This window comes from Asterias amurensis, chromosome 6 (assembly GCF_032118995.1).
Source record: "Asterias amurensis chromosome 6, ASM3211899v1".
Taxonomy (NCBI): domain Eukaryota; kingdom Metazoa; phylum Echinodermata; class Asteroidea; order Forcipulatida; family Asteriidae; genus Asterias; species Asterias amurensis.
Genome location: NC_092653.1, coordinates 19,059,745 through 19,082,519, shown reverse-complemented (window position 1 = coordinate 19,082,519; position 22,775 = coordinate 19,059,745). Strand labels below are relative to the sequence as shown.

At 39.5% G+C, this 22,775-nt stretch overlaps 1 protein-coding gene across 3 annotated transcripts in view; it reads right to left on the bottom strand.

Annotated features, from left to right (window-relative positions):
- LOC139938308 (serine/threonine-protein kinase 36-like) overlaps positions 1 to 22,775 on the bottom strand; it is a 35,067-nt gene that overhangs the window by 4,390 nt on the left and 7,902 nt on the right. For all 3 annotated transcript variants that reach the window (XM_071933738.1, XM_071933740.1, XM_071933739.1), the window contains 23 exons: positions 22,399 to 22,565; positions 21,637 to 21,918; positions 19,202 to 19,425; positions 15,697 to 15,796; positions 14,623 to 14,714; positions 14,003 to 14,108; positions 13,522 to 13,672; positions 12,621 to 12,754; positions 12,005 to 12,112; positions 11,226 to 11,324; positions 10,838 to 10,932; positions 9,841 to 9,904; positions 9,262 to 9,372; positions 8,604 to 8,740; positions 7,707 to 7,872; positions 6,852 to 6,955; positions 5,886 to 6,091; positions 5,399 to 5,472; positions 4,643 to 4,784; positions 3,663 to 3,847; positions 2,664 to 2,793; positions 1,532 to 1,604; positions 598 to 694 (listed from right to left, as the gene is read on the bottom strand). In XM_071933738.1, the coding sequence (XP_071789839.1) occupies positions 598 to 694; positions 1,532 to 1,604; positions 2,664 to 2,793; positions 3,663 to 3,847; positions 4,643 to 4,784; positions 5,399 to 5,472; positions 5,886 to 6,091; positions 6,852 to 6,955; positions 7,707 to 7,872; positions 8,604 to 8,740; positions 9,262 to 9,372; positions 9,841 to 9,904; positions 10,838 to 10,932; positions 11,226 to 11,324; positions 12,005 to 12,112; positions 12,621 to 12,754; positions 13,522 to 13,672; positions 14,003 to 14,108; positions 14,623 to 14,714; positions 15,697 to 15,796; positions 19,202 to 19,425; positions 21,637 to 21,918; positions 22,399 to 22,565 (3,047 nt within the window). The remainder of the gene's footprint in view (positions 1 to 597; positions 695 to 1,531; positions 1,605 to 2,663; positions 2,794 to 3,662; positions 3,848 to 4,642; positions 4,785 to 5,398; positions 5,473 to 5,885; positions 6,092 to 6,851; positions 6,956 to 7,706; positions 7,873 to 8,603; positions 8,741 to 9,261; positions 9,373 to 9,840; positions 9,905 to 10,837; positions 10,933 to 11,225; positions 11,325 to 12,004; positions 12,113 to 12,620; positions 12,755 to 13,521; positions 13,673 to 14,002; positions 14,109 to 14,622; positions 14,715 to 15,696; positions 15,797 to 19,201; positions 19,426 to 21,636; positions 21,919 to 22,398; positions 22,566 to 22,775) is intronic.

The following is a 22,775-nucleotide window of genomic DNA, read 5'->3' as shown; positions in this document are numbered from 1 at the left end:
TGCGTTTGTGCAAGCAGCATCACCAGTGCGCCCTCTAGTTCTTATATATAACTCTATGACTGTGGTTGACAAATGGTCACTGCTCGAACTTGCCCTTGGTTGTAATATGGGACTTTTGGGACACTTGGTGGCAGCATACTTACCAGGTAATTCCATTGTTCTTAACAATGTGCTCATGCTCAGAACTTTTGTACGTAAACAATGAAAATTTACCTGGTAAAAGTCTTCTGCCCCCTTGAGCAAGTCCGAGTGCACTCAGTTACTCAACCTGTGATTGTGGTCTAGTTTTGACACACTCTATAGTGGTTTAATAGCAGTAGCACAGTACATGCGAGTGATGTCTTAACTCGAACGACTCGTTTGGATGTTTAGTCAACCATCAGTCGGTATTCCATTACTTTCCGTCTTTTCACTATAGTGTCACTGATTTCCTTCTGCGCTTTTTACACATGTAAGAATGGAACAGGCTAATAGGACCAGTGAAGACACCATGGACATGAGGGGTTCAAGTCAAATAATTTACCTTTTACTTTAACCTTTTACTTTAACCAGTTGCTAGAAAAAATCTATTTCCAAACAAGAGCTTTTTCTTATTACCTGAGTGAGTTGAGAATGTCTGGCCATCGAGCGTAGAGATAACAGACACACCTCCTGGACACTGTGCTGATTATCATGACAAGCAATCTCAAGCAATCTACAATTAACCAAAACAGAAAAAGAAAAAAAATCAGACATATTTTGAAAACACAGGAATTATAACAACAATATCGAAGCAATGAAGTGCGAATTGCGGAGACACCTATTAAACCCTCTTTACGAGCTGTGTTGGTTCTGAGAATAACTGGTACTTAACAATGCATTATTTCGTCATTATTTCGTCAATGCTCTGATCGTCTTCAGGAGGAAAACAAACTAAATAAATTAATGGCTTTTTAGTGACCAAGCTCCTAGAGAAATGAGACTGCTGAGTGCTCCAAGATTCCAGCATACATGTACCATGGCAGATTTTTGGCCTTAAAGCCATTGGACACTTTCGGTTAACAGTATTGTCTAAAGGCCCACACTTCGTGTATCACAACTTCTATATAAAACAACAAACCTGTGAAAATTTAGGCTCAATCGGTCATCGGAGTCGGGAGAAAATAACGGGAAAACCCACCCTTGTTTTTTGCACGTTCCGCCGTGTCATGACATGTGTTTAAAATAAATCCGTAATTCTCAACGTCAAGAATTGATAAATCTTTTAAAGTTTTCTAAAAAAGTAAAGCATTTCATGGAATAATATTTCAAGAGAAGTCTTTCACCATTACCTTCTGTAAACCCTGTAGGTTATTTGTAAACCTGTGAAAGTGTATAATGGTTATAAACCATGGTCAAGCTTTTTTGAATCAAGTGAGTGTCTACTCAGCTTGCTCACACGACAATGTGAAGTGGAAACGTCACGCCATTAACTATTTTAAACATTTTAAATCATCTTGTCCTTTTTACATTAATTGGTAATTTTTTTTTTTTTTACAAAATAAGCTCCTACCGTTCTTGAGCCTTGTTTTGAACGAGGGCTGCACAAAGTTTTGAGGAATGTCTTGCGAGATTGCCAAGAGCGCCTATAGAATGGAAAAAAGGTACACATGTCTTGTTAAAGGTAGGGTCCTAGATTAGTAAGGACTATAAAAATTAATGAACATAAAAAAACACTTGGTGAGAAGCACGGTATAAACAATTTTGAGAAAGGATTCACTTTGAAGTACTATGGTTTGGATTATTTACCACACAAAAGAGCTTGAATCTGAGAAACAATTCATGCATGATTTCTGAGAGTTGGTGTCTGTTTGTGAATGCTTTCCATTGTATAAAACATTTTGAAAAATTTCACTTCCAAGTAGTAAGGTTATGTAAATAGATATCAGTTTTCTTGACCCAAGATTTGAATATTGCAGTAACGTTTCTCAGATTGTGTATTCCTGGTAGCGAGTTTTCTTCCTGCGTGGACATACTCGCTCTGGATTTTCTACAATATCTGAAAAACGTGTATATAACCACCTTTTTAAAGACACTGGACACTATTGGTAATTGTCAAAGACCAGTATTCTCACTTGGTGTATCTCAACGAATGCATAAAGTTACAAGCCTGTGAAAATTTGAGCTCAATTGGTCGTCGAAGTTGCGAGATAACTATGAAAGAAAAAGTCACCCTTGACACACGAAGTTGTGTGCTTTCAGATGCTTGATTTCAAGACCTCAAATTCTAAATCTGAGATCTCGAAATCAAATTCGTGGAAAATTACTTCTTTCTCGAAAACTACATCACTTCAGCAGGAGCCGTTTCTCACACTGTTTTATACTATCAACCTCTCCCCATTACACGTTACCAATTAAGGTTTTATGCTAATAATTATTTTGAGTATTTACCAATAGTGTCCACTGCCTTTAAATGAAACGTTCACACATAAGTTTGATTGTATACCGTAAAAGAAATATAACAATGAATGGTTACAAAAACCAAAGGTACATGTTCACTTGGCCTTTGACAAAGGATCAGGAGAAATTCCAAACAGCAACATTTTGAGAGATTTGAAGGCAACGTGCCTCTTTAATCATGGGTCTGGAACCTTTGATGCCATATCCTCCAATATCATGCTCTTGAACAAGGAAACAAGACCTACCTGCGGCATTACATCTAGTACGTCCTACAGGATCCATTAAGAGTTGGACTAGGGATGGTATAGCAGCACTAAGCTGGCTATATAGATCTGCACTATGGTAGGCTGCATTGCCCACAGCATAGCTGGCAGCCTGGCAAGAGAAAATACAAAACATTAGTGGAACAAGAATGAAAAAACTTGTTATATAATTATATTATTGGTATTATCATTAGTCATGTTAGTAATGGGTTATTGGTTCTATGCCACTAAAGTACTAAAAAGGTTCCTTCTAAACTAATCACTAATTACTTACTATTTCTCCCTCTTCCAACTTTGAATTTGTCTTTAGTGTTCCAATCTCTTGTAATCAAAAAAGCCCTTTCCATTAACCAACCCCTGGTCTCCTTCATTGCGAATCCCTTGCTTTTTCTGTGTGTTTTCTGCCCCTCTCCCTCTCTCTCTCTCTCTCCCTTCATGTATTTCCACTTAACTGCTTCTGTTACATCTTTATGTGTTTGTCATTTAGCCTTCAAGAAAGACTCTGCTGGTGTCAAAATGTCTGGCATTAAGGGGTTTTTATACCTTTTGTATATTAAGTTTTTGGCTACGACATGAATCCCTACTCACTATGAATGAAGATGTACATGTACATGTATGTTAAATATAATTTACCTGTAGAAGTTTCAGCTTCATTAGTCGTCAAGTTTTTGACCAAAACAAATTACAGAGCATTTTGTTCAGGAGAGCCGCCTAAATCATTGTACATGCTAAAATAATATTTGTCTCTTTGAGACGAAAATTAATATTTTTGTGACATCGTTTTACTAATTTCTCAAAAACTACAGCACCTCAGCATATAATATTTTAAGGGAAGCTTTCTAGTATCATTATCTGCAAACCGTGTAAGTTTCATGTAAATCTGTGGACATTGTGTTATGTTTCGTACAAGATTGATGCAAATTTTGCCATACTTTGCTCCTCACATGTCATTGCATTGGCGGGAAAAACATACTGTCTTACTTTTTTGACGTCTGCTTCAGGGCTTGACAGACAGGCTTGCAGAGCTCGTGCAAGCTCCTCTCGTTTCTTGAGTACAGCGTAGAAACCGTTAGAATGACGCATCAGGTTACCAAACATGCCGCAGGCCCTCGCTTGAACCGTTACGTCTTTACTCGATAGCAGCTGCTGCAGGCACTCATAGTCACCTGTAGGTTTAAAAAAATCCTTTCAAAACCATTTAAAAAAAAAAACTTTTAAGCCTGCGGGGTCTTCCAAAACATGTTTAAAAAATTCCTTCTTTTGTGTCCATCCACCAACCATCCAACCCTACATTTTTTAATATTGACTTACTTTTTTGATACAAAAAATACACAGACACACAAAATACAAAATAACAGGTGTAGACTCTGCATCACTTAAAATGATCACTACTCTGTATATTACACAGGGACATTGACCACGTTGACTTCCAAAATGGCGCATCAAAGATTGCTGTGATGGGCCCTGTTTAGTGCATAACCCCGCGATTAGCATAGCCAAGACCCTGAAGAGTTGGGCCAATACTGTTGTTTAAGCACTTTAACTATTGACGTCTCAAAGCACTTATCATCTTCTATTTCCAGACAGGTGTTTGAATTATAAGACACATTTAGCTAACACCTTGTTAGGGTTTACAAGGTGCTGTGGCGCATTCAGCAGCCACTGTCAGAAACACCGGGGAAAACCCCTTCTCTTAGCGACTGAAACTGAGTTATTTCATGTGCATTACACAACACACGGGATCTACGGCTTTACGTCCAATTCGAAAGGGCAAAGCAATAATGCTTAAGTGTCTCGCTTTAAGGAAACAAGTGTCAACACAGGGACTCAAACCAACACTCTGCTGATCAGATACACAAGAGTTTGAGTTTGGTGCGTTTGACCATTCGGCCACGACACGCCAAGCTGGCTTCCTTTCTTGAACATGTTGAAACTAGTTGAATGATTGATTTTTTGCACACCTTTCTTTCCCTGTAGCACCTGTTTGAGCATCATGAGGTGTACGGCTGAGCTGCGAGCGAGGTGGCTGCATATAGTGAGTACATCTCCCTGGACTTGGCAGGGACTGTCAGAAGACAGTAAAGAGTTGAGGAAAGACTCCGCCTGAAAGACAATCAGAACAGATGGTTAGCATTTCATTTCATTTCATTTAAAGTTAGTTATTTTTGTTGTGAAGCCAAGGACTCTCCAAAAAGGGAACTTAATCACTTTACTTTACCGTAAAGGAAGTTTCAGTTTAGAACTTTAAAACGGACTTATCAGGAATCCATTTTCTGGTGTGTCAAGGTTTTGCGTCTATAAACCTCTTCCACCAATAACTTGTTAAAGAAAAGCCACATCCCCAGGTTAAAACAAAGTTCATATGCGAAAGTTTCCAATCTGAGGTGGGAATTGAATCAGCATCCATGGAGGTTGGTAGGAAAAAAATATAACTATCTGGTAAGCCACTGAGAAAAGATCTCAGATCATCTAGGAACTAACGTCAGTATTATTTCTTTGATTTTAGTCATAAAACCACAAATTCAATCCGAATTCAAAAGTGGAAAATAAAGCCAGTGGTATCCTTAATTTTAAGACTGAAACCACAAAACCCAACCAAATTCAAATGTGAAAACCAGTTGTAAAAACTATATCAAGGCCGCCATGAAAACCTCTTACTCTACACGAAAATTTGTTTGAAAAGTACAGTTCTTAAGGGAATCATGTGTATAACTTACCTTAAGCTGTGGAATGGCCTCAGCAAACTCAGTAATGAAAACTTCATGGCTCAGTACGAAGCGAGACAATAAACCTGACAAAAAGAAAAGAATAAGATCTTATCCCCTTACCAGTAAATGACACAGTGGATGTTTGACCTAGTCCCGGTTAAAATTTCGTTATCAAAACATAGGAAGGTTGGTTTATTTTCAGGGCACTTTCAACAGAATCAGGGAGAGTTTGCAGCTCTGCAATATTCTAGAAAATAAGACAAAACCATGAGAGGAGTTTTGAAAAGACTTTGGGCAGAGGGGAGGGTCTACATGTACCTTGGCAGCAGGCCACGGGGGTGGCCTGGCCTGGGTGTAGCGAGAATCCTCCTGGAGCACCACAAAGTTAGTAGTTGGTGGCATTTGGGGGAGTGCGCTCATGGGGTTCCGCAGAGCTCCATACCCAAGGAAGGCCAGAGCAAGCCCAGAGTATTAAGAAACTCTTAATCTTTCTTACCTACTGGTACTTCCATCTGCTCAGGCTTAAGGTGTAGCATACAAGCACTGATGAGTCTAGTCATGATATGACTCTCCTGTAGGCTGGCCAGTATGGCCTCCATTAACATGTCATGAGTGTCCAGAGCAAACGGGAAGCAAAGGAGCTGAGAAACGTTCAGGATGATGTCAATGACCATGGCCGATAGATCTTGCTCTCCGCTGCTACTGCATGTGGAAAATAGTTTGGGTTTTGAAATACATGGTAGACAATGAGTTGTTACTTGGGCGTAGTTGACACATACACACAATTTTTTTACAGGGTTCAAGATTAGTGGTCGCCTGATCGCCAAATGCAAGGGAAAACAGCAGTGGGCGAGTCAAATCCCTTCTTTACTAGTCCACCAGGCGAGTCAAAAAAGCGTTCCTAGGAGGGGTACGGAAAAAAACCAACCATATACATGTACATTCCCTTTAAATACATGGTATTCCATGAATTGTTATACACGCATAGTTGCCAGATATAAATAATTAATTTCAATATTTTCAAGCCTTTATTTTCCAGTAAACAATCAATAGCCCCAACCTTTCTGAAGAGCTGGTACTTTTTGAAAGTATAGGGGACATTCAAACTCCTAAGAGCTCTAAAACAAAAGTAGCTAGTTTGCTCAGTCGTTTATCTTTAATACATGTAGGTTCCCAATATCCTCAATGACAATGAGGGTCCTTACTCTAATATTCTATCATGGAACCAGACTATTTTTCTCGTTTTGATTATACATACAGTAATTTCCTGCATATAAGGCGCTCAGGTGCAGTACCCTTAAATTACCAAAATAACATTCAAGTGTTAAAGTCTAACGAGCACCACCGGTAGATAAGATGCAGTAATTTTTGTTTGACCTTTGAAGTTCAGATAAGACGCAGCTTACATAGGGAATTACAGTAAATAGAATGGGAGTAATAAATAATGGTTAAGAGGTCGTACCTGGCAGCAAGGTAGGCCAAGAAGTCTCTGGAGACCAAGGTGGTAAGGCTGAGCATGACGACACCATCAGCGCTACAAAGAAGAGGTACACACTGGTAGGGTTCCTGTAGGGGTTGACAGTACAATAACAAACACTATTATAGTGGATGATACATCTTTATGTTTCTTTCACACTGTGACGAAAATTCTTGCGAATATGAATATTTGAATTCCGCTGTAAATTCGCCCAAAAATTGTGATTGGATAGTAAATATTTTCCTGGTCGTCCCTCGATAGCAACATCTCAATATATTAGGAATGCTTACCAACGCTTGCAAATGCCTCTCAAATAGCTAACGAACATTGCAATGCTTATGAAAATCGATGGCGAATGACTGTCTTCACAATATTCTCTGAAATTAAGGAAGCACTTCCTAAATTGACTGACCTTCATAAGGAGGTGGAGAATGACTTGTGAACGTTCCGAATTGTTTACCAACGCTTACGAAGACACGGTGAATGTTGCGCAGTTTGAGCAATTGTTAAATATTTCCATTCGTATGCACATTCGTTAGCATATTCGCCACAGAGTGAGAGAAGCCCAAGGGACTGTGAAGGGGGATAACCCTGATTCAGCCCAAGGAGCGAGTTGGCACTGTCCCTCTTGTGACACTTGGTTTGTAAGGTGATGTTTAGGCAATCTCCAATTCAAAATATATTTACAAAAATAGTGCAACAAGTGTATTAATTGCTGCTCAGAAATAACCATTTGCTACTCAATATCAGCATTCAGTGTGCACAAAACATGCTCAGTCTCAATATTTTGCACTCCAACGTTGCCGGACGAAATCATTCTCAATGAGCTATTTTGTTTACCTGAGTGAAGACGATAGTGACAATCTGTAGAGCGGCCATTAAACCTGAAGGTGAGATGAGACCCCATTGTGGAGGTGAAGCTACAGCTCCACAATCAGCTAACTCCTCATCCATGTCTTCAACGGGAAGATCGTCTGGATGTACAGCGCCAACAATCTGCAGAAGCCTGAACACAACGACAAGAGAAAAGCCCTAAAATATTAAGGGAGTGTCAAATTCAAATTTACCCAGTCAGTTTCCCTTGTGATTTGTTGAGGGAATAAAAGAGTGGCCTTTGAGAAAGACTCTGAGGGTCGAAAAGTTAGGCAATTAACCATTTTTTTTGCATTTACATGTATATCATTTTTGCTGGTAAGCAGCTTGCAAAAGCTAATTGAATTTTCTCAGAATAAAAGAGTGGCAACAAATTCTAACCGGCAGGGTCATGGCCGTGGGTTAAAGGTCCGAGCCAAAGGGAAGGGCCTTTATCCCACGGCCATGACCCTGCAAGGTTTAAAAAGGCCGTTTAAGAACTTGTCGCCACTCTTTTATTCACATTAATAAATTCCCTTTTCTTTGAAAGCGAAAAAATGCTACAATTGTAGACAATATAAGAGAATTTTTGAGGTTTGTATATTTTCAAACAGTAAAAAATATTCTGTTTGGTGCCATTTGGTTGTGTACAAATAGATTACGCGTTGGTACTAAAAGCTATAAATTGCGTTCGGTGTAAGTAAATTTTTGAACATGAGCTTGCGTACCCAACAAGTGAAGCCAGCCGGTATTAAACAGTTCCAGCTATGTCTTTATCAGCCATTAAACACCCCGATGTGACGCGCTCCCCACCAATGGGACTAGCAGAACTGTATGTGGTATTTGTGTATTTTTTAAACAACCCTGAGAGTTCCCTTTCCTGACCTTTGCCACAGCATCTGCCAGACTCCAGATTCAATCAGCAGACGACTCACGGCACTCGGACCGACACTCAAGAACTGGCACAGGAGCAGGAGAAGGCCATCCAGCACACCATAATCAAAAGGACATCTTACACAGATCTAGAAAAAAGACACATTTACACAAAATAACCTCATAAGTTAACCTGGCCTGATATTTCATGAAAGTCAAAGAAGGCAATTGCCCTAATGTCCCTAATCATTGCCCCTGCAGAAATGAAAACTTCCCCAACATACATGATGTACATGTACATGTAGGTGTCCCTTACAAGGGACTGCCTTGCCATTCTACGATAGTAGCATAAGGCATTTTACTTCCCAAAGTCGAAGAAGGCAATTGCCCTCATGTCCCTAATCACTGCCTTGGTACACTTTGAATTGCTTTAACAGAAATTCAAAGGGCACCAAGGCAATGAAATACTGCCTTGCCCTTCTGAGAATGTAGCAAGGCCTGAAATTTCCCGCAGGCAAGGGAGGCAATTGCCTCCATGTGCATTATGAAATACTGTCTTTTAATTTTTGAATTACAGGACCAAATCTGTGATGTGGTGCATATAAGACTTTGATATTATTATAATTATTATTAACCATTCAGCATCGACACACCATAGTAACTTACTGACCTGGCTGAGATCTGTGAGTGCGGAGTGAACTGCAGCGAGTAGATCATCAGTAGGCATTTCTATTGCTACACCGTGGTATAACAGCTGACTTACTAAAAGGGCTGCAGCAGTCTGGCAACAAAATAGTACAAGAAAAGTCATCCCATCATCAAGTCAAAATTAATTTTATCTAACCATTTTAATGCACCATTTATTTTTAGTGATAAAATTGATCATATGTACACATTAATTTTTGTCTTGTTTCTTTTGCAAATGGCGACCCCCAAAAAGGCAGGTCACAAAGCACCTTCTATTTCCCATTCTGAAAACTGTGTGGCTGTGCAGTCTTTATTTTTTGTTTGAAAATACTTTTCTATAGGGATTTAAATCCTTTGTGTTTACATTGTCATTGCTTGGGGTCACTAACTGTCAATACTTGGGCAGCCGTCAGAGCTACTGGTTTGTTCTTGATCCAATTTAAAGACTAAGATGCACTGTTTGTGCAGGTGTGAGTTGGTAAGGAGGATAAGGATGTATTATTCTGGCCTCTTTCTTTAATGGAGCTTTCCTGTAATTTTCCTTTAGTTTAGAGGTTCTTACAGTTTGACTGGCAACTTGTGAATCCAGGAGGATGGCAGCAAAGATTATACTGGTCTGGACGAGGCTGGAAAACAAAATGAAAGGAAATTGTTTAAAAAAATAAAGTGTACCGTGGTCTACTCTTATTTTCACCCGTGGCAGTCACAAAAAGGCACTTTGTTCCCGGCAGAGAATAATCGCAAAGATATATCCTGGGCATTATCTCACTGATATTTGGTAGAGTGAATTTATTTACGTCCACAGTTTTCATTAAACACACCATAACAACCAAACTGTTAATATTTCATCAAATTGTGTGATCAAGTTTTAGCAAACACAAGAAGAAACAGTCTTTGCTTCATAACAGTGACTTTTTGGGCATTCACATGCCACTTCTTCAATTCTCACAGTATTTCACATTAAGATACTTTTCTCTACAGGATTGGTACTGATGTTACTGTACGATCAGCTATATTGTAGCTCTTATCTTGGAATTTATTATTTTCCCGTTGATTTCACAAATCAAATTTTTTGTAATCAATGGTTTCGAGCAGGCACCCCAGAACAAAGATATTGACAAAACAGGAGGCTGCCAACATTAGGGTTGGATATGTAGCTCAATTGGTAGAGTGCCGAGTTTGTTAATCCAGAGGTTGTAGGTTCAAATCCCGCTCTAGTAAATTTTAATTCCTTTGCTTAACCAAAAATATAAAATTCCATCTATGTCTCCTCTCCATTTGGCTCTTGGTTAGTATAGTATAAAATAAGTTTGCACTCCAGAACAAAAATATTGACAACAAAGGGAGAGCGCCAACATTAGAGTAGATGGCTCAGTTGGTAGAGCGCCGAATTGTAATATGGAGGGCGTAGGTCAACCAAAAACCAAAACCTCAATCTTTTTCTTCTCTCCATTGGGTTCTTGGCTAGTATAGTGATGAAGTTAACAGCCAGAATAAATGAAATGACAAACAAAAAATTATGTAAATTTCCAACATGATATGTCTTGAAGGTGGCTTACCACTGTGGTATGTCTCCCAACTGGGTGACGATTGTGGCAAGAGTTTGTAGCGTCATTTCATACACTGTGTTCTGATACATGTCTTCGATCTCCACCTGTTGAAAGATTGACATCGATACAAAAAGCTCGTAACAACCAGACATGACTTATACTGTTGAGGTTTTCACAGAATTTTTTTCTTGTAAAAAATAACAGGAAACATTAATTTTGTTTTGTTTTAGAAAACACTATGCTAACATTGAAAACATTTGGAAAATGTCGATTTAGGACTAAATATGTCAACTTCCGTCAAAAGAATATCTTTAAATATTGTTTGACTAGTGTTTGTGTACCACAACTTGACAGAATTGTTTAAAACTTGATGCATAATTTGGAGGACCCTACGTACCTTCCCCTGTAAGATCCACAACAGGATTCCTATGTAGTCTTGATTCATAGCTAGATATTCACAGAACTCCTTTGACACTTGACAACTGAAGTACACAGTCTGCGGTTGCACAAAAACAAAACAATAATTCATAAATACCTCAGACAGTATCGCTATTCCTAGTGGTGGAGAGCACGTCACGTGGGTGTGTTTAAACCTTTGATGATGACCAGTGTTTATAACCAATTGTGAGCAGATACTCCGCGCTAGTCTTGGTGCAAGACGTTTCTTGTTAAGGGTGATGCGAGCGCTGTCGGTAAGTTGTCAGTAAGTCTCACTCATAACAAAACAATGCAACACACGGATGTCGTACATGTACATACAGAGCTCAAGCACATCAAAAACGGATAAGTTTCACAGAGTTTCTTACTTTATTCTGCCTTTTAACCAAAAAGGCATTTATGAATGGGAATAAAAGAGTAGTGACTCGTTCTTTCACGGCCGTTTAAAACCTTGCAGGGTCGTTGCGGTAATACCATGTGTGTGTCTATGTGTACTTGCTAGGTACATGTAGATTATATTCTGTAGAGAACTTATTTTGCTTTATATTACACTACCGCGGAGTAGACTGCCGGAATCCAGAAGACTTCTCAGTTCTGAAAAGAACTGTCCTGCTTTTTTACTAGTACCTGGGCGAGTGAGTTTTTAATTGGTCTCAACGCTTTGATTAATTTGCTCTAGTCATTGTCACGCTCAAACTCGAGTCTGCTTAAAATGGGTGATTCATGCAATGGTCTTACCTTGAGTGCGTTTTCACAGAGGACTGGGCTAGTGAGATACTTGAGGTAGTTATGTGTCATCTCTTTATGTTTACTCATAGATAGTTGGGCTCCAACACACTTAGCCATCTGGTGAATATGAAAGATACACATAACATACATCACTACAAAATGCTTACATAAATGCTTAGATTTAAGTCTACTGTTTGGAAAAGAACAACTTTGAGATAACAGGTATGAGTTGGTAAAGACAAAAAGGGTGTGTTAGTCTGGGTTTTTCCTTTAATAGAGCTTTTTTGTAATGCTTGCTGCTTTATGCATGAGATGACTCGATGCGTGTCAACCACACATTTGTTGTTTCTATTTTTTGTAAGAATTTAACAACATCCACTGCGGTTTTGACAGATAGATAAACTATGCCAACCTGCAACAATCATGTGGTGAAAGCACCTACACAGTACATAGTCAACCCTCCTACTGTCAGACCAATCGACATCATCAACAAGTACACATTTAGTTCTGTGCAGTTATGTCACCATACACATAACCAATGCAGTTGAATGGTTTTAAACGGTTGTTCAACTTAATAAAAAATGTCACAAAGAGTAGGAGGGTTAAGATTAAGTATCCAACATACCTGGCGCTTCCCCTGTACACACGACTCAATGCCCAAGGGTAGGAAGACGAGTTCTGCAATGGCTCCAACAGTCATCCCACATAGCTCCTCCCACCTTGCTGCAACTTCATCTGATTGGCTATCACTAAGGCTTCCTGAAAGATGTCAACAGAAACGAGGCTAAAATTATACCAAAACTAGTATTCTTTACCCCCAATGCAAATTTCCATCTATTAAGGTTCAAATTGACAACAAATCAAGGCTTTAACAGTTTAAAGGGAATGTACACGTTTGGTAATCACTCTTAAAATTGATGGCAATAAAAAACTTTTCTGCACCCCTGAACAAAGATATTTACAAAATAGAGAGACTGCCACAAAGGGCTAGTTAGCTCAGTTGGTAGAGCAAACCGGTACTTTACCTTTTGAGGTTGTTGGTTTGAGTCCCACTCCAACCAACTTCAACCCAAAAATCATTAAACAACTTTTGGTTTGAAGCGTACAGCAGCTTTTGAAAGTTTAAATCATCTTGTGAAACATTATGCTTTTAAGTACATGTAATGTAATGTTATGTTTTAAAGCCCAAAATTTGATTATTTGTGTCCCAATTACGAAACCAAGAAGTGTTAGCAGCGGGTACCGCAAAATTTAAAAGTTTTACCCGCTGCTTTTACACATAGGACTTAAACTGCCTCCAGCCATTGGGCTCTGGCTCAGAATACTGGTGGGACATCTGCTCTAGCAATGCAAAAGTTGTAGGATCAAATCCCACCCGAGTGGCCTGAGTGTTTTTATCTTCACATAACTCGGAAAAGTACTGTGTATGAAATACACATCAGTTAAGGTTAACAAACTTGTTAATCTTTCAATCCTCAATGCAGAAATATTACGTCTATTAAAATAATAGTTGACCTATATCTGACCTTGTAGTCTTTTCATAGTGGCAGGGTCCTCCATGAGGCAAGCTAGAAACGCTGGGATGATATCGGCGTGGTGAGATGCAAGACCGCCATAAAACCCTGTGGTAAACTCAACTGGAGATCGGTCCATTGCTTCACATTGGTAAATGAAACACTAAAGACACAACAATGTGAAAAAACAACAAAGGTATTATGCAAACAGTACTTCACTAAGTTGCAATACAAAAATCAGAAGTTTGCAGCACTGATTACGACCAGCTAAAAAGAGTAATTATTTAGTTTTTGTTTGTTTAAAAAAAAAAGAAACCATACACTTTTTAAATGGCTGGCGATTAAAAAACCTATGATGCTGGGGGGAAAGGTTTATATGTATGGATAGCTTTTGGACTCAACGTTCATATAATACCAAAAGTCTGAAAATAATTCATGCTTGGGTGAGCACTGTTCACTTTTGTAAAGGGTAAAATGATCTGGAAATACTTACAACAATCGTCTGCGCCCTCAGCTGGAGTTTGTCATCTTGTTTAACATGCAGTAACCATGGCAACACATCCGCATATGACAGAGACACTTCCATCAGGCCCTTGACTCTAGAAATATCATTCAGGAGGATCAGGAAAGTATAAAATAAAATAAAATGTACACATAAAGCTGGTTCAGCAAATGATGATGAAAACAGTCAGTACATGCAACAAATATTGTTTTGCAATTCACATGAAGAATGAATTAGGCTTTAAATTAGGTCTCGGAAAATCACTGAGTCACACACCATTGTACATAGATCGCTTAAAAAGGTATTTGGACATAAATTTTCGAATTTCTACAGTTTTCTATGGCACTCAACCCCCCCCCCAAAAAAAAAAAGAAATCAGCTGATCAGAGCCCAATTTTATAACTCTGCCTACCGTAAGCAAATAATCAGTGCTTACGGAAGTATTCTATGCTTAAGTCAGTGTATTTCACAGGTAGACGTACAATGCGAAGGAAATCCCCAAAAAACTTCACATCAATTTTTTTTATTCGACTACCTACATGTACACATGTATCCTAGACTAACTATGACAAGACCACTTACGAAGTCGAGGCTTGAGTGAGTGATCGTACCTGTTAAGTGTAAGGTTGGTTCCTACGTCTGACATCATATAGGCAGTGATAGTTGTAGTAAGATCCATCAGTATCTGCACACACCATGGTTGCTGAAATAAAACCACGGTCGTTGATTAAATCTACATTGCACTGGTGAGTGTAGACTCCCTGCACAAAGTGCAGTGCATTTACATGCACCTATCGTGTCCGCCAATTTGGAAGTCACTGATCAAATCTACATTGCAGTGGTGAGTTTAGACTCCTGGCACAACATGCAGTGTACATTGTACATACAATGTACGTATGTACACATGCCTATCATGTCCGCCATTTACATGTTTTGGGAGTCAAAATGTACACAATGCTTTATCACACCAGATGGGCGTCTCAAAGCGTTCAGTATTTGTAAAGTATGCAGGCAGCATGTAATGGTTTACGATCAGTGCACTGGGCTCTTTTACATGCATTACAAAAAAGTTGCGGATGGACACAGGTGTCATGATGCCAGGGACTCGAACCCACACTTGGCTGATCAGAAATACCAGAGCTTAGGTCCGATGTTCTTAGATCTGGGGTTTCCCTCCAACATCTAAAACTGAAGCTTCATTCCTTGTCTTCTCTCCATTGTGAATACGACTAGTACAGTGATTAAGTTTGCTTATCTGAGAGTCCTTGGCTTCACAACCAGAATAAATGAAATGAAGTATTACAGGCAGTTGCAAAAGTAAAACTCTGTCTAAAAATTACTGAAAAACATTGGAGAGACACCAAAATGTCTCCATTGTGTGGTGCATCACACGAATGCACAACTCCTGGCTGTGGCTGCTGTACGCGCCGTAGCACCTTGTAAACACTTGTAAGGTGCTACATAATTGGGTCTCAGAATTCATCACTGCAATAACCTATCTTTCTGAAAGTTTGTATATACTCAGCGCCTTGAGTACCTTGTTTGGTAGATACGTTCGCTATATACATGTAAGACTTTGATATTATTATTATTACAATAACACTAGCTAGAAGTGTCACCCTACTGCAGCATAATGCAAATTCACTATTCTTTTTTCTTAAGAAGTGGCGGGATCCCTTCCTTACCTTCTTAACATTTGTCTTTTCTTTGAGCTCAATCAACAAGTCCACTGGGGCCTTTGGAATTTTAACGGCAGAGCAAAAAGATGAAAGCAGCTCCAGATCTCTGCCAAAAAACAACAAACAAACAAACAAAGACACAAAAAGAGTTAAAGGCAAATGTACTGACTGGAATAATAATATTAACAACAATAGTATAAAGTAATAAACCACGAGGGAAAATGTGTAGGGTGGGGATTTGAAACTATTTTGGGTTGAACAAAGAAAACTTAAATAGAGTGGGACTTGAACCAATGACCTCCAGAAAAATGTTCCGGCTCTCTTCCATCTGAGCTATCTAGCCCTATAGACAAATCCGACGTGCACCAGGCGCGCAAGTGTTGAGCATATGCTGCGGTGTCTTCAATGCCTAGATTGTTCACAAAAAGACACTGCAGTTGGTAGTTTTCAATAGAGGGTGCTACCAATTTTGTTTCAGCAGATTGGTCTAAATTGGCGATCTCTCTATTTTGTCAATATCTTTGTTCGGGGGTGCCAGTCAGAAGCCATACAACCGCTAACTGCCGTGTAGGGATCACACCCAAATTACGATACAACCTGGGAAGCAGCAGCAAAGGGCATCACCTTGAGTGGATGCAGCTTGTTATTTCAGATATTAAATAACAAACCACAAGGGCAACTCACTGGGTAAATTTAAACATTTTTGGGTTGAACAAAGAAAGGGAGATAGAGAGCTCAGTTGGAAGAGGTCCTCCACATTATTTTAAAGGTCGTTGGTAAACAAAAATTCTTCTCTAGTCAATTTTCCTTTGTTCAACATTACTCCAAATTAAGAAGGTATTGTATCAATTATTTATTCAGCACCTTTGCCACATAGTTCAAAGCGCTGTGTTATTAGGAATGAGATCTGTGATGTGCAGCCAGTTAAAGACAGTGGACACTATCGGTAACTGTCAAAGACCAGTCTTCTCACTTGCTGTATCTCAACACATGCATATAACCAACCTGTGAAAATTTGAGCGCAATTGGTCATCAAAGTTGCGAGATAATAATGAAAGAAAAAACACCCTTGTCACACGATAATGTGTGCTTTCAGATGCTTGATTTCGAGACCTCATACTTTAAATCCAAGGTCTCAAAATAAAATTCGTGGAAAAATTACTTCTTTCTCGAAAACTACTCCACTTCAGAGGGAGCTACTACCAACCTATACCAACCTCTCCCATTACTCGTTACCAAGTAAGGTTTATGCTAATAATTATTTTGAGTAATTACCAATAGTGTCCACTGCCTTTAAGGCTTTTAGTGGACTCAAAGTTACCTTAGACAACCAGAATGAGTAAGGTTTGGATACCTTGATCTTTTGCCAATCTCACATTGAAAGTTTTTCGTTTACAGTAAAGAGATGAAGGTTCATTGTTCGGTGGATTTATGAATGTTCCTAAATGTTCGTAAAAGATCAAATTAGGTATACATGTCAGCCATTCCATTGTGACTCGCGTGACAATCTCACTGTTTTTTCAACTTTTGAAAGATCTATACTCCAAAATATAACACATGGCTCTCATGTAACTCAATTTATATAAACTTAGTGAAGAGCCCTATAATAAAAAATAAAAAAGGAAAACAAATTGTGTAGGTATCATGTTTTTATAGGAGTTCCAAAAATGTGACTCGCGTGACTGTCAAAAAATGAAAGGTGTTGCATCCCTGTATGCCATTGCCCATTCGTGAGAACTCAGAGGAACTTTTTTGTTCAGGATCATTTTTTTTTTAAGTACAAGAGAAGCACTATATTATACAATAAAAAGTACAAAATAAAAAGTAAAAAAAAAAAATGAAAATTTGTTAAATGCAACGTGACTTGCGTGACAGAAGTTTGTGACTCGTGTGACAAGTGAGAATATATACAATAGCTAAACAGGATACTGCATAACAAGAACAATTTATATCATTCAGAACACTCAGAACTTGAAATTGAATCTTTTCATTAAAGGAAACAACTACCTGAAGCAACATTTAAAGGAAAATTAAGAATCTGAACAGGCTTTGACTTAAACATGGTAATGTTGGGGTGGTTTTGAAAAGAATTGGTTGTTTAACAACACGTCTGGTCGAAACATTGAGTTGTTAAACCATCAGTTCTTTTCAGAACCACTCAAAACCATAGAGAGAACCCTTACTAGAAATTATTATATTGTTTTGTGATTGGGGAAAGGACTTTTTCTCACTACGTTTGGCAGAGTAGGTTGATAAGAAACCACCAATTTTGGTGTCAAGTTCTAATGGCATTAGACTGTGCTAGGCTGAGTACATGTACATCTGTTAAGTAATTTCTTTATTGATGCCCCCCTCCAAATCTAATTTAAGAATACTGTCTTAAAATACCCAGTTTCATCAAATATTTTTTTTCGTTCTTGTTTTAAGTTTATCATTCCTTGTATTATTTAAATAATGCAGGTAAATTATGCAGATGTGAATACATTGTACAGTGCAGCATGCAGTGTACATGCAGTTTAACATGACCTGCTGACAGTGTGCCAATTTATAATTGTACACTGTAATAATTCCTTGTTTTAACAAAAATTTATAAATTCAGGGGCATAGTAGTATGTTCCAGTGGGCTGGGGGTGCTTTTGTAACATTCAATAGCCATCATCCCCAGAATAATTTGCTAACCACGTGCATTAAGTGCATTTGCCGTGACTCGCGTGACAAACTCGAGGGCGTTTTTTTTTTAAAGTAGAATGCCTAGGTAAAAAAAAAATCATTAATTCTTGAAAGACCCTTTGAAAAGACCACTATTATGAGAGAGAAGAAAAAAAATGTTGAGGGTCTATAATAGAAAAAACACTATAATCATTTTTTTTGTGACTCGCGTGACAGTAAAACGAGGGTAAAAATTAACTCCCATTTTTCAAAAGTCAATAATACAAAAAGGCATATTTAAGTTTGGCTGTCCTTACTAATGACTCTTTGTTGTTTATACATAATGATTAAGTCTGAGCACCTATTGTTTCATGATTTTTTTTTCAAAACCTGAATTTCAAGGATTTTTCAGACTTTTGTGTACACTTTTTACCTTTTACTCCAAAGGCTGTCACAAAAACAATAAAGAATATTTTTAAAAAGTCTTTTTAAAAGAAGAAGCACTAGGTGTTCTTGTTTCAAAATAAATGTAAAAACTTCACTGATAACCATTTTAAATTTTTTACTATGAAGCGCAAATACCATGGAATGGCTGATGTACATGTAAGTCAGGAAGGTCAAGCATTCTGCTCTACCAACCAGGCTCCAAGTGGATAATACCAATGTCTACATCCTTATGGACCCTGCAGGGGTAACTATGTTTCAGCCCCAGGGAAAGGTGGCAATGTGCCCTTGGTTACAGTTGATTTGGGTCCGCATCCCAAATCAGTTAAATGTAGCCCTCACCTTGAAGTGGCCGTCCGGCTTGTGATGTAAGGCGACATGTCATAAACAATTTTAGAAAAAAGTACAACCAACTCACTCATTGAAGGCCAGTATATTAATGACAACCTTCAGCACGAGCCGAAGTCTTGAAGCGCCCTCTAGCATCCCTTCCAACACGTCGTCAGACGTATCCTTCAGCCTGGCTGCGACCTTTGACACAAAGCCCTCGTCCCTCAGCAGTGCCGCCACGGACTCTGGGTCACATGACTCCGGACTCGTCGTGTCACACAAGGTGTCCCATTCGTCTTCACTGTCCAGTTCCTTTACAAAATAACAAAATATCAATAAACCACAAGGGAAACTGAGTAGGTAATTTTTAAATAATTTTGAGGTCACACAAAAGAATTTTTTTTCAGAGTGGGATTTTAACCAACGACCTCCAGTTGAACGTGCCCGGGCCATCGCTTTACTGACTGAGCTTTCAAGCCCTATGTTGAAAGGCTCCCTACGTGCCATCTTTGTTCAGGTGCCAGTCAGAAGCCACAGGCATACATGTACCGTATTTTCCTGCGGATAAGACGCCCTGCGGACAAAGCGCAGGACGCTAAAATGATCCCAAAAAAATTCAAACGTCAGCAGACAAGGTGCACCGCCGCACAAGGCGCATGTTTAACATGTTTAACCGCACACAAAAGAACACATGGCGCCACCCGGTGTCGGTACATTGACACAAAGACGTAATATGTTGCCTTTGAGAACCTACGTATACCGACCTTTATCCAATCAGCCAACGCTGTATATTGTAAATAACATAAAGTTTCGGCCCAATCAGCGGGCAGAAACCATGGTCCACGCACTGTCTGAAGTTAATTTTATTTGCAACATGAACACAATGCCTCCCTGGACATCCGACGTCCCACAACGAGGATCCTTGCTGATACATACAGGGTGCGTTCGTTTAGCTTCCCTAGGTCGACCCCGGTGTGTGGCGGATTTTTTTTCTTGGACGAACGTGGGTTATTATCTGCACACGTTCGTCCTGAGAAAAAAAAACGCCACACACCGGGGTCGACCTGGGGAAGCTAAACGAAGGCACCCATACATTGCAACGACAGACGGACGTAGCGTGTGTGTGTAGTAATGTATCCGCCGGCCGGGATGTCGCTGCATGCACATTAGTATGCACATGTACACTGTGGATTGCGCTGCTCAATCTCGAGATTGCACAACAGATGTTGGAGACATGTGGGCACTGTATTGAGCGATGTTCGCCGACGGGTTGCGCTAGGCCCTCGCATTTGCGCTGCCTGGAAATGCGCTGAAGTTCTCACGTGACTGTGCGGATCCCAAGCATGCCCAGACACGTCTCGTCTTGTCTCAATGCATTTATTGCTGGTTCGCGTAATTTTTACCAATAGAGGGCGTTTAACTTCACGCTATTACACTGTTCCAAAACGCCCTCTAGCGTTCAATGTTTCTTGTATTTATTGTCACACGCGCAGTAACAACGACCTTAGGCGTGATATCTGCTTTTGTGTTGCGTGATTAAATTTACAGACCTCGGAACGGTTGCGTTTTTGGGCAAATTTTCTGTTTCATTTTGAGAGATTCTCGAGTCTGAACTTGGACATCGTTGATTTTACAGGCAAGTTTCATGCAAGGGCAAACATGATTTTAACAACCGTTCCTACCCGAAGTTTTGAAGCAATAAAATAATTCAATAAAATAAAATGTGTTTTCGTCCCTAATTTTTATGGCTAGTGTTGTATTATTTTATTTGGCCTTACAAACAAATACAAATCATATCCTAGTAAGATAATGCTACGTTCCCATAATACTTTTAAAAGCGAACGTCTAAAAAGAGGCAAATACAAAAACAAATTATTACCCCATCTTTTTCAAATACGTTCAGCCTAAAGCACACTTCAGAGATCATTGTTCTCTACAATAAAAACCCTCAAAGTTTACCACACAATAGCGGTTGGGTGAATGACGTTTGTATGAAGTTATTGACTGTCAATCGTTTTCGGAACGAATACCCGGCCACACAGAAAAACGTTTGTACACCGCCGACGTCTGTTGGACCGAAAGCTAGACGCATTGCGGCATTGGTGGAATGAAAGCACGGTCATGGGGAATAAACACGTTGCAGCATTGTTGAAATAATTGGACCGTCTGGGGGATTGCGGCAGTGTTCGAACGAAAATACGGTCTCAGTGTCTGAATAGCCTTGTTTGACCGCATTATTGAGTAAGGATTCTTCACACAAAGACCGTTGATTTGAACTGGACATGAAGGTATTTTTTTATTTCACGCAGTGATCATCAAAAAAAAATCAATCGTCAGCAGACAAGGCGCACCAAAAGATAAGACGCAGCGATGTTTTTGGGGTCTAAAAAGTCAGATAAGACGCGTCTTATCCGCAGGAAAATACGGTACATGTATGTATGCAACCATTAGCCACTGTGTAATCAGGGATCACACCCAATCTTTAATGGAGCTTTCCCGAAAAACACGTAAATAAAGACTTACCTCTTCCTCCGTCAACTTGACCTGTTCAATGCTCTTCCTCAGCCCATCCTTCCCCTTGGTTCCACCCTCCCTCCGAACCACTTTCCTACTCTCAACCTCCACACTGGGAAACTCCTGGGCGTAGTCTCTGGTGATTCGATCCTCCCTGGGCGTGGGCTCTACTTGCTTGACGCTGTTCCACGGTTCACTCTGATCGGTGGCGCTGGGCTCGGATTCTTGTTTCTGGGTTTCTGGCTTGGCTGCTGCTTTCTTGTTGGTCCACGCCTCTTGTTTCTTGGGGGACTGAAAACACAAATGTTGAACTTTCATTAATGATGTCAGAACTCAGCTAAACATATTTGTGCATTTACCCATACATGAATGTTTCTTTGGTACTTGTGAAAACAAGTATGAATATTTAATCAAGCAAAAGGGCTGGTTGACGTTTACATGGTGTAGGCTTAAGCAGACATTTCAGGCTTAGTCACAGTTTTTTTCAGATTTTTGAAAGGGTAAAAATAAAAAACCAGACTAGAGTAGGAAAATCATCATGCCTGTGTATGTCAAGCTCTATAAAATCAGTAACTCCCCAAATACAGTGAAGAAAAAATCCCCAGGCATTGTACTGAGGTTGGATTCGACAATCTCTGCCAGATATACATGTATGTACATGTATATTTCAAATAGATCACTTAGCTTGCTCGATAGCTTAAGGTAATTCAAATCCTCTTTTTGAGAAAGTTTGAGGAGTCTGAGTTTAACTGTTCAATATTTTGTTTTTACCTCATCCCGTGGCTGTTCTCTGCCTTTGAGTTTGCGCATGATGGTGGTGCCAGCTGGGAGGTTGCTCGCCTTCTGACGAGATGCCTTTTCTCTCGCTGCCTTCTGTTTGGCTGTAGGCTCCTCAGTGAAGGGCTGCTCTGGCAACTCCGAGCTTGATGAAGGCGAAACTGTGAATAAGATCAATGATTAGCTCCAACAAATGTTTTTCAATCAAAGCTACATTGAAGAATTTCTAAATTTCGGCCAGAAAACTTGCTTATGTGTTTTGATACCTTTGATATATCAATTTTGTGGCCACGACACTCATCTCTGAATGTGTTAAATGCATCTACACAGTAACCAGCCAACCCTCCTACTGTCTGACTAGTTACCATCCT